General features: G+C 59.3%; 2 protein-coding genes across 2 annotated transcripts in view; both read left to right on the top strand.

Annotated features, from left to right (window-relative positions):
• Positions 1-709, top strand: part of ABHD17A (abhydrolase domain containing 17A, depalmitoylase) — a 12757-nt gene extending 12048 nt beyond the window's left edge. The window contains 1 exon segment of the mRNA XM_024740079.1: positions 208-709. Coding sequence (XP_024595847.1) covers positions 208-456 — 249 coding nt within the window. The 3' untranslated portion in view covers positions 457-709.
• A 773-nt stretch (positions 710-1482) lies between these two features.
• The window catches only part of KLF16 (KLF transcription factor 16), a 16172-nt gene continuing 6123 nt past the window's right edge, over positions 1483-11531 (top strand). Inside the window, exons 1-2 of the mRNA XM_024739991.1 lie at positions 1483-1750; positions 2023-2196. Coding sequence (XP_024595759.1) covers positions 1483-1750; positions 2023-2196 — 442 coding nt within the window. The remainder of the gene's footprint in view (positions 1751-2022; positions 2197-11531) is intronic.

The raw sequence follows: 11531 nt of genomic DNA, 5'->3' as shown, positions 1-11531 counted from the left end.
CTAATGTGCCCCGACCCGCAGCATCGAGAAGGTGTCCAAGATCACGTCGCCGGTGCTCATCATCCACGGCACGGAGGACGAAGTGATCGACTTCTCGCACGGGCTGGCGCTCTACGAGCGCTGTCCCAAGGCCGTGGAGCCTCTGTGGGTGGAGGGCGCCGGGCACAACGACATCGAGCTCTACAGCCAGTTGGTTGGGGAGTGGAGGCCTAATGTGCCCCGACCCGCAGCATCGAGAAGGTGTCCAAGATCACGTCGCCGGTGCTCATCATCCACGGCACGGAGGACGAAGTGATCGACTTCTCGCACGGGCTGGCGCTCTACGAGCGCTGTCCCAAGGCCGTGGAGCCTCTGTGGGTGGAGGGCGCCGGGCACAACGACATCGAGCTCTACAGCCAGTACCTGGAGCGCCTGCGCCGCTTCATCTCCCAGGAGCTGCCCAGCCAGCGCGCCTAGCCTAGCAGCAGGCCCGAGCCGCGCCGGGACCTCAGCAATAAGGCGGCGCCCGGCCCCGGCCCCGGCCCCGGGGGCTGCATGTGAACCCCCGGGCGCCCCACGTCCTCTAAGCAGCTGGCCGGTAGGGGTCGGGACCTGACCTGGCCCCTGGGCCGTGGACAATGTACAGGCGACGGAGCTATGCTCTCCTTTCCTTTTGGAAGCAAAACGAAGGAAAAACGTGAGAACAGAAATTAAAGATTTAAAATTTGAAGGTTCCTCTCCCTTTCTTGGCTCATGCGTGCTCTTCCTGGGGCTCAGCAAGCATGAAGAGGGGGCCGGGCTTTGTCCCCAACCCCCCAAGGAAAGTTCACAACTGCGGATGTCAGGTCACTCCCTACAGAAGAGGGGTCCAGTTCGAGTCCTTGGGGCTGCAGCTTGCCTGGGTGGTGACGGAGGGGCAGCAGCATTCGAACCCAGGACGCTGCGTGCTCGGCGCGCCTGGGGAGAGTGGTGGGCTTCCTGTCTCCGAGACAACCCTGGGGGTGGAAGTGGCCGCCGCCGATTTAGGCTGGGCCTGCTCCGGGCCCCCAGAGAGGCAGACAACCCTTCCGTGCCCGTGTGGTAGACATCGCAGGGCTGCTCTTCCCATCCCACCCCACCCGTCCTCGGCTCCCGCTGCCCAGAGAGCTAAAAGAGTCTTGCAAACGGGGACGCTTGGGTCCAGTGGAGGGCAGTGGCAGGTCCGAGGCCGCGTGGGGCCTCCCCAGGAATGAGGTCACCATGAGCACCCCGCAACACGCCTCCGGACCTTGGTCTGAGCTGTATCCTCCGCCCGGGGTGCCCTTGAAGACAGGGTCGGTCCGCGTCACCCTGGACCCTGGCCAGACGCCTGGCTCATCAACGGCCTCCGGAGTACCCCCTGCGACCTCCAAGGGCGGCACTCTAGAGTGGGTAAGGCCTCAGAGGCCTGTCATCCACCCCGAGGTCGGGCGGCGGCTCGGCGTGTGTGGCGACACTAGGCAGTGGCGAGGCCGGGAGCCGGCGATGCTTCCGCCTCGGCCCCTCGGGGTCCGCGGCCCCTTTAAGAGCGGGCGGTGCTTCGGCCTGGGGGCGGGGAAGACGGCAAGGGGCGCGGCCGGGCGAAAGCGGAAGTGGGGTGGCGCGCGCACGGCGGAGGCGGTGGGTGGCGGAGCGCGAGGAGACCGCGGCCTGCGCGGTAAGTGGCAGCGGCTCGGGCTCCGGCTGGCCGGCCCTGCCCTTGCCGCCGTCCCGGTCGTGGGGGCGCGCCCAGCGGGCCGGCCGACGGCGGCGGGTGTGTGTCAGCGCTCTCTGTGGCTCACAGCTGGCCCTCGGGCCTGGGACGCTGGAAGAGCCGGGAGTGGCCCCGGGCACGCCGTCCCTGACCCAGGACGGTGCCCGGCCTTGACCCTCCCGAGCCCCACGGGCCCTCCCGCTGGGAGGCTAGGCTCGTGTTTGATAATCCAGGACGTCTGGGAGCAAAAGTGAACGTGGGGTGCGTTCTCTCGGGAGCAGAGAGCATCGGGTCCTTTCCGCCGCGGGGCCTTTGCACGGACGGGTCCTCGTGACCGACGTGCCGCCACTACGGCCCGGCCTTCGCCGATCCCCCTCAGCACGTCCGGCTCCTCAGCCTCCCGCTGCAGTATTTCTTCCCCGAAGCCGCCCCCCAGCCCTGTGCTCCCACTGACCCCACTGCTGCCCGTGTCACAAGAGCCCGCCGTTTTTTCACCCCATCAGAATGTAAGTTCCCTGAGTGCCGGGGCTCCGCAGTGCAGCAAGTCCAAAGCGACGGGTCACGATTGAACAAAAATGTTTTCAGACACACAGTAATTCAGAGTATAGAAGAGTGTTGGGTGAAAACTCAGTGTTCTTCCCACCCCTGACCTCAAGTGCTCCCCTCCACTGGGGCAGAGAGGAAGCAGTTTCTTAATGTGTCAACAAAGAAAATGCATGTGTACCTAATGAGTTTATACAAAAGTGTGATCCTCTTACTCAGCGTGCCTTGGAGAGTGTTGAGTTTCCCCTACATAGATAGATTGGATCCAGTCCTCCTGGTGGCCACGCCACAGTTTATTAGCACTATAATTTATTCATCCTGTTTCTTGTTGGTTGAGATGTAGGTTTTTTCCAGTCTTCTGTAGCAGGCAATGCTAGATCCAGTATCCTCGTACAAATATCTTTCTACCCAAATACGAGTACTTCTGGAGGCTGAATTCCTTAATACAGAAGGACTAGATCCAAGGGCTTTCCATAGAACTCTAAATGGGTATGTGAGCCCTTAAAATAGTATTTCATTGTAGCTTCATTTGTGTTTCCTAGAAGTATAATCAAACATCTCAGTGCTTCTATCAGATTTGTTTTTATGTTGATCATTTCTACCACTAATATAATCATTTTGAAACTGGAAGTCTATTATAAACATGTATATACTTAAAAAGCCATTTGTATTTCACATTCTTTGTCCATTGAGTTCTTGATGTTACTATTGGGTTCTTGGGTTGGGTTCTGTTGGGTTCTTGGTGTTACTGTTTTATAGGAATACTTTACAGATAAAGAAAATTAGCCCACTGTCTTAAAAAAGATATATATTTTTTCCAACTTGTCATTCGTGTTTGACTTGGATTGTGTGTGGGTTTCTTTGGGTTTTTTTTTTCGTTTGTTTGTTAGTTTTATTTATTTAGTTTTGCCAGGCACTTAAAATCGTTATCAGTCATTACCTTATCAATATGGCTTCTGCATTTTGTATAGTGCTCAGAGATATCTTCCCTACTCCACGATTGTAAAAGTTTGATGTTTTCTTATGTAAATATAATGGTTTGTTTTTTAAATATGTATTTAAATTTTTGGTCTAACTCTAGAAAGGACTTCTGAGAAGGAGTAAGGTAGGAACCCAAACTGCTTTTTCCCAAATCGTTCGACCCCAAAGCCATTTCCCGATAAAGCCATTCTTTCCCCGACTGAAGCACCGCCTTTACCGCACGCACGAGGGGCTCTCCATGTCCGGGGCTCTGTTTCTAGACCTTATCACCCCAGTCATCCTGAACCCTGCTGACTTCTTTACTGTCTGGAGGCCCCAACTCCCCTCGTGAAAATAAAGAAAAGTTCTGTCATAATAAATAACTGATGGCTTGAACATGTTCCCTGTAATGCTAGTTCTGACAGATAGGATTCTGAAAACTTAAGCCTTTGGGGCCTCCCCCCTGGCCCCCATGTACAGTCACAGTGCGAGGTGCTGACCTTGCTTGAGGTCAGCACAGTGCTTTACTCGCCGGTGCCTGCCCATTGCAAGGAAGGGATAAGCTAAGGCCAGGGGCTCCTCAGGCTGGCCTGGCCGGCGGGCTCTGCCCTTCTGCGGGGGACTCGCCTCTCCCACGGGGCGTGCCTCTGAGGGGCTCAGCCTCTGAACCGCAGGGGCTGTGATGGGGGAGTGGTACCTTCCGGGATGCACCCCCCCCCTTCCTTTCCACTTGGTACGGCCCATGAGCCAGGCCGCCTGGGACAAGGGCCAACTTTCGGTTCTCCATTTTGTGAATTTCCCAGGACACACGTGTTCACACCGGGCAGCGTTCTTGCGCTGCTCAGCAGGCGCCCCCCGGCTCCCCAGAGCCTCGCGACCTCCGCTCGACACCTGGCCTGGCGCACCTCACCTGACACCTGGCCCCTGGGTCCCGGAACCAGGGTCCAGGCTCTCTGTTCCGCGGCCTAGGCACGCCTGGCACCCAGAGACCCCGGGGGACACAGCCCGCCCAGGGGGTGGGGCTGCTTCAGCCAGGCACAGGCCCCTCCCCGAGGGTGGGGTCCGGGTTGTGCGCATGCCCCTCGCCCTCAGGAGCCCCGACTGGACTTCCTGCGGGGCCCAGCCCTCGAGGGCCCTCCGTCCATCCTCCCTTCCTTGCTCTGGCGACCCTGCTTCACTGCCCACCCATCAGGCTGAACTGGTGGGACCCACCCCTCTGGTTCTGCCGTCTTCATGTTAACTGGGGGGCCCCAGGGGTCCCAGAAGAGGGTGGGGAGTTCAGTGTCCTCCCTGACGCGTAGTGACTAAGGTTATGTGAGGAGCTGTGGTCCCCCCAGGGCCCAGATCTGAGATGGGGCCTCGCGGTGGGTGCCACCCCTCAGGGCCCCCAGCACCCCGACCCAGGGCCTGGGCGCTCCCCCAGGGCAGGCACTTGTCTGTATGCTTCACGGTCAGGGTGCAGGGCCAACGTGTTAATTGTGCGATTCCGTCAGGTGGGAGTGCCAGCCCAGCATCAACGTCCCCCTTAAGTTTCAAAGCTCCTGCCGTGTGCAGTGGATCTTCACGACAACCCTGGGCTACTGGGGTCACCATCCCCACTGTCCCAACTTCAGGGGAGATGGCTCTGGCCAAGCGCCCAGAGAAGAAGGCCTGGGACCCTGAAAGGACTCAGGCCTGGGCTCTCTGGTGCTCAAGTGGTCTTGGGACACAGGTGTGCCCCTGCTGGACAGTGAGCTCTGTGCTGCCAGACCCCAGGGCCAGGGGGCACAGGTCAGAGCCCCGTGTGTGTCCACAGCACGTCCAGGTGAGGTGGAAGGGATGGGCCTGGCTGTGGTCATGGTCATCGCTGGGAGGAGCCGAGCCAGGTGCTCTCTGAAGCCCAGCAGAGCGCCGCGCAACCCACGTTACAGGAGAGGGCCTTGAAGAGGGCTTGTCGTCTCCCCCAGCAGGGCACGAGGAGACCAGGCCCACGGGTGGCCCCCACTGCAGCTGGCCATCTGAAACTTTCCTCCGGAAGCCCCTGCTTTCCAGGGGTTGGTCCCAGGCCAGCAAGGAATGGAGGATGAGCAGGGGCCCTGGGGAGGGAATTCACGGGGCTCAGGCCATACCCACCTTGGGCTGGGTCTCTCCCCAGCAGCTGGGAGCAGGGACCTGGCACCTCCTGTGGGGGAAGATAGCCACATGCCTACTGCCCGGCTAGGCCTGGGCTGGGGCCTTCTGCACCTCCTACGTGTGACCAACCCCTAGGACCACGGTGAGTAATCTGACACAAGTTAGAAATAAACAGGGATGGGGGCTTCCCTGGTGGTCCAGTGGTTAAGACTCTGCGCTCCCAATGCAGGGGGCACGGGTTCGACCCCTGGTCGGGGAACTAAGATCCTGCACAGTGCACGGCTTTAAAAAAGAAAAAATATTTTTTGTGTACCTTTGCAGGAGTGGAATTGCTGGGTCACAAGGTACCACACTTACGGCTGTGACAGCTCTGTACACAGCTGTGAAAATGTAGAACTCCTGGTGCCTCCGATGTGGGCTGCTAGCATCCACTCCTCGTGTTTAATTTCAAATGTTCACCTCGGACTAGTTTGGGGTTTACAGAAAAGCTGCCATGTCTAGCCTTCCCCCAGCGCCCCTCGTGGGAGGGTCTTGTGAAAACCAAGGACTAACTTGTGTACCTGCCCATTCGCACGCTCCAGACTTTTTTCCCCCGTCTTCGCAGTTTTCCCACTAACGTCCTGTTCTGTTCCAGGGTCCGACCCGGCAGCCCACATGGCCTTCAGTCATCATGTCTCCTTACCCTCTTAAAACCTGTGACGCTCCTGCAGTCTTTCCTGGTTTTTCATGACCTTGACAGTTTGGGGACCAGTCGGGAATTTCTGTAAAATGTCCCCTAATCTGGGCCTTTCTGAGGTTTTCTCGTGATCAGACCAGGGCTATGGGTATAGGGAAGAACACCCAGAAGTGAGGTGCCCTTCTCATCATATACCACTGGGGACTGCTGACAGCCTGAAGACGACCTTGACCTCCTGGCTAAGGTGGGGTCCCCAGGTTTCCCCACAAGCAGGTTACTGTCCTCAGCCCAGCCCACACCAAAGCGGGGGAGTTATTTAGAAGATAACTTTTCAGGGACTTTCCCGGCAGTCCAGTGGTTAGGACTCTGTGCTTTCACTGCCAGGGGCCCAGGTTTGATCCCTGCTGGGGGAACCAAGATCCTGCAAGCCGCATGGCATGTCCAAAACGAAAAGAAAAACAAAAACTTTTCATACAGAAAAGTATGAAAGGAAAGGGCCCATGGCCCATAATTGCACTGCCTAGATATCTACTGACATTTAAAGAAAATAAAAGTAATAAATCCACATGGATTTAAAAAAAGGTTGAACTATACAGAAAGTACTATTAAGACAAAAAGTAAAGGGTTCACTGTCTTTAAAAAAAAAAAGCTATGGTCCTTCCAGAATGTCTATACATACAGACACACAGACGTACACGCAGGTACACGAGCCTAGATTCCCACTCTGACCTGTCGGGGCCCCAGGGCGTCCATGTTTCTAATGAGCTCCACTTTATAATGCCTTCCCCTCACTGGCAGCTGGGAGGCTCACCCTCTGAGCCCCCTTCCCTTCCACACCTCCCTGTGTCTGCTTCTGCCCAGCTTGGCTCCATGGGCCTTGTGGTCTGGCGAGAGCCCCCCTGAACTCCTTGGTGCCAGAAGGGAAGGCTAGAGATGGGCCCCCATCTACAGGTGAGGAAACTGAGGTCTGGAGAAAGAAGGGACTGACCTCTGTGTGGGTGCCCCGGCCAGGACAGAAGCTCAGGCCCCTAAACCCTCTGCTGCCTCCTAGCTCTTCCACGTGGGCCAGCCACTTCAGGCCACTTCTGAGACCTCTCCCAGCCTTGATGTCTTCATCTATGAAATGGGGTGACAACTTCTGAAGGGCTATAGTGAGGATAGGGTGACAAAACATAAGGCAGAGGTGGGCATGGGGGCAGGGGGGGTCATCAGGGGTCACCCAGGCATCCCTCAGGGTCTGGGGTGTGAACAGAAACACTGTGGGTGGAGTGTGGTCCCCCGCCTGGGGTCTCCTGCCTGCACAAGTGGTCTGTGGAAGAAAGCCACAGGTCCAAGACCCTGATTATCCGTGGGAGCGAGTGCACACCTGGGGTTCTGAGAAAATGGTCTGTCTGGGGCCGTGAGATCTGCCAGGCACAGCTAGGACGGCAGTCCTAAGCCCTGCTTTGCCACGGTCCAACCCTCGCTTGCCTGTGGAAAGAAGGGCCCCGTTCAGTTATTGCCCCAGTTTCCCGTGGCTGCCCCCTTGAACTGCAGGCCCCAGGTGGAGCCATCTCTGGGATGCTACCCCCACTTCTTCCACTTGTCAGGCCTGTGTCCATCCGGTGTGCCACTGTCTTGAGTCCCAGCTGCCTTGCCCTAGACTCTGAGCCCCTGGAGGGCAAAGCCACTGGGGAGATCTTGCTCGGGTCCTATAAACATCAGTGGAAGGAACGAACAAAGGGTCCCGGCATCTTTCTTGTCCTGCTTCTTCCCCACATGCTGGGGTGAGCTGGGGCCTATGGGGGCAGCCTGTAAAGCACTTCCTGCCTTGTCTGGACTTGGGAGAGGCCAGGCACAGGGACTTGGGGAAGACCTGAGAGTGGCTGTGCTGAGATGGTGGAGGGTGGGGGCCTGCCCAGGTGGGCCACCCTCCTAGACTTTCAAAGGCACAGGAGGCCTCGGCCAGAAGGAATGCTGACAGCCGGCGCCCACCAAGTGCCCACCTGGAGTGGGAGTGGGCTCATCTGTTAAAGGAAGAAGCGGCATCTCCTCTCTGAAGCCTGAAGTCATTGCTCCAGTGTCCCTCTCCTCTCCCTCCCTCTGTCCACCCTTGTGCAAGGGCGGGCCCCCAGAGGAGGCTGGCACAAGCTGGCACCACCAAGGATGGTCGGGCCTAGACCAGGGGGACGCATGGGGCGGAGCCAGGCCTTGTCTGCCAGCGCGTGGAGGGGGTTATGTGTTGCAGGTGGCTAGGGTGAGTATTCAGTCCCGGGATGGGGTCTGGGCTAGAGCCCCCGGCCTCTGTCCACACCCAGCTCAGGGCGGGTCACCGAGAAAACAAGAACCCGTTCAGGAAGGTCCCCTGGAGGCCGCTCCTGCCACTGCACGGTCCCCGTGGCCTGCCTAGAAAGGGGCGGGGGCGTGATCGCAATGGAGGGGACCACCCCATCGCCCCACTTCCCCGCGCCCGCTGCTTCAGAACTGCGGGTTGGGCAGACCCCGGGCATCTGCGTTCCTGGCGTCATCGACATTAGACAACTTGGCCAGGACGTCCTCGGGGTCTTGCCGAGGCCCCACTTGCCCCGTCTGCGCCCCAAAGATCCCTGACTGGCGCCGGTAGCGATGTTCCCGACCCCCTTGTCCTGGCGGGGCCGACCCACTCTTCCAACCCAAAGCACCCCGCGCCCCACCCTTTGTGACCCCAGCTCTCCTCACTCCCCAATGGGTCAAAAAAAGAGGAACGAGCGCACGTTAGCTCGACGCTACCAGGCGGGGAGTCCTCCCCTCCCCTACCTAGCTGCGGGTCTCCGGGAGCGGCGAGGGGGACACCCCCCATGAAAGCAAGCGGGCGAGAGTAGGCAGGGGGCGCGCGGTCGAGCAGGGCCACAAACTGGGGAGAAGAGGGGGAAGGGTCGCGCACGTGGCCGTTTTTTGCAGTCTCCTTCGCTCTCGGCCTCGTTTCTCTTTTATTTTCCGTTGGTTTCGGATCTAGTTGGTGGGCATCGTGGTCGAAGCGTCCAATTCTGAGGTTCTCGTTCTCTCTCCTGACTTGGTTTCCTTCTCTGTAGAAAGGCAGGAGGAACCGCGCGCTGCCTCCGAGGTGGCCGCGAGGATTCACCCCAGAGAGCGGCGGAGCGCCTGGTGCAGAGCCAGGTTGGGGGGTGCCCGACACGTTTTCTTTTCCTTTATATGTATTTTAATAACGCGGAAGGCAGGGCTGGGAGTGCGGGTTAGGGCTTGAGTCTGGGGAGGAGGGGGACCCCTGAGGGTGTCACGTCCTCAGTGCGTTTCGCAGCTTCCTGGGTCCCCCCCACGCCCCCGCCTGCAGCGGGAGCCGGGAAGGCTTGGGGGCGGGGGTGGGTTCCGCGCGACACTGTCACGTCTCACAGCCCAGCCGGGGGTGGGGAAGGGACGCTAGGGAGCCGGAGGTAGGGGGGCTCTGGCCACCCTTTCACTCTGTCACCCCCTCTTTTTCCTCCTGTGGGTCCCCTCAGTCCTCCCCACGGAGTCCCACCCTCAACCCTGAGGATTTTCTCTTGGGCTGGGGGTCTGGGGATGGTGGGCCTTGGTCACCAGCCTGAGTTTGAACATTGGAGGTGTTCCTTCTGTTGGAAAGGGCAGGGGAGCTGGGTGGGCGTGCACTTGGACTTGGTGGTTCTGTCCGTTTCTAGCACATTACCTACTCCCTCCGGGCTGCCTTCTCCTGAGGGCCGTTATGGGGGTCATGTCAGGCAGTAGGGTGCATCACCTTGGCTCAGTGGACACGCTCTCACTGTAGGAACACGTGGAGCGGGTGCATGGAAGCGGGGTTGGACCTAGCGTTGTGGCAGAGACACGGACGGTGTGACCCCTGCGAGTGGCTCAGACCCCCTAGTGCTCTAGTTTGGTTTGTTTTTTTCCACATTCTGTTTGAGTCTCTGGGTCTGGTGAAGGGGGTGGCCACCCCCCTTCCCACTGTGGCTCTGTAGGGACACTTCCCCAGGGTATTCTGGGATCCTTGAGAACCTCCGTGGGCCCCCAGGCAGTACTGGCCGCCCCCCTAAGCCTTTGGGGGAGAAAGGATTCCTTGTCGAGGGCCTGGATGTCAGTATTGCCATTCTGGTTTTAAAGAGAAAGCGAGGCCCAGGGGACTGAGTTGGGGTGTCCCAGTGATGGGTGGGGAAGGGCAGGGTGCCATCCCCCCATGCCTTGCCCCCTGGATAATAATGGTGCTGGGCCCTGGGGTGGGGGGGGTGCTGCTCCTGAGAGTGAAAGTCGTGCACCTGGGCACCTTTGGTGCCGGTTCTGGAGGGTTTGGGGCATCTTCGTGCTCAGTGATTGCTAATTCAGCATCTGTCTAGTGCTCAGGACCACCAAACCCTACCCAGGGTTTGTGTCAAGGCCTTCGGGTTTTTCCAGCCCCCAGGGGAGGGGGCAGCTGTTTTTATGCCTGTCTTGGGGTGGGGAAGCCATGCTTGTCTGGACCTCTTGTTGCCCACTGCTGGGGGCAGGCCTGGGGAGTGATCTGATGAGGAGCTTTAATTAGATGATGGCTGTCTGCTGCGCCGTTGTCCCCCGAGGGCCTTTGGGAGGGAGTCCCGTTCCACTCGCCTGTGCCTGATGGCGGCTCTCCTCTCTGTAGAGTAAAGAGAGCTCCCATCCTGGCCTGGCCCCATTTTACAGATGAGCAAGCAGGCCCAGCAGGAGCCCGGCGAGTTGAGTGTGGTGTCTCATCATCCCTGCTCCATTTGGCACAGAGGTTTGGGGTGGGGAGACCAGGAGGGGCGATGGGGTCTTTCACAGGGCCACCCAGCTGTGGGGGAGCGGGGACGGCTGTCCTCCGGTCCCCTGTGTCTGGCCCGCAGCCCCTGGCCCAGAAGGAGCTCTCCTGCCTCCAGTGTGGGGCACGGAAGGACTGGGAAGCTGCAGGAGATGTTGACGCGGTTGCCGTGGATACCGAGAGGGAGAGGGAGGGAGGTGGGGCGGGGGCGGAGAGGCTGGCAATCTACTCCTCTCTCTCCCAACCTCCCTCGTCTTCGGACTGCTCCCCTGCCCCAGTGCCCCCAGTGTCCAGCACCTTCTGGTGGGCTCAGGCCCCCTCCCCGCAAGGAGCTGAGATCTGGAAGTGGGGCTGTTAGTCTAGGGTCTCCCCTTCGGCCCTGCTGACTTCGGGGCCGGCTCATTGTCTGTGTGGGGCGTCCTGGCTACTGTGGGGTGTTGAGCAGCCTCCCTGGCCCCCACCTGGGGCACCCCCCGTTGTGACAGTGACATATGTTCTCAGACATCATCCAGTGTCCCCTGGGCGTTGCTGCAATACCTCCAGCTGAGACCCCCGTAAAACCCTGTCTGCTTGAGCCAGAGCAAGAGTAGTTGAGCCTTTACAGTGTGTGAGAGGCACTGTGGGGACAACCCAGTCCCCGTCCCCCGGGACTCCTGGAACACTGGGGGGACAGTGACAGCAGCGGAGATGGAGGAAAAGGCTTCCTGTAGGAAGAGGCCTCTGAGCGACACCGTGGGGTCAGATGTAGCAGGGAAGGGTGTGTCCCAGGAGAGGGGCCGGCACCCTGGCTGCAGGGGGTGGGGGCAGGG

This window comes from Neophocaena asiaeorientalis, unplaced genomic scaffold, assembly GCF_003031525.2.
Source record: "Neophocaena asiaeorientalis asiaeorientalis breed wild unplaced genomic scaffold, Neophocaena_asiaeorientalis_V1.1 scaffold469, whole genome shotgun sequence".
NCBI lineage: Eukaryota > Metazoa > Chordata > Mammalia > Artiodactyla > Phocoenidae > Neophocaena > Neophocaena asiaeorientalis.
Note: the sequence above shows the minus strand (reverse complement) of the source record. Positions and strands in the feature narration are given on the sequence as shown.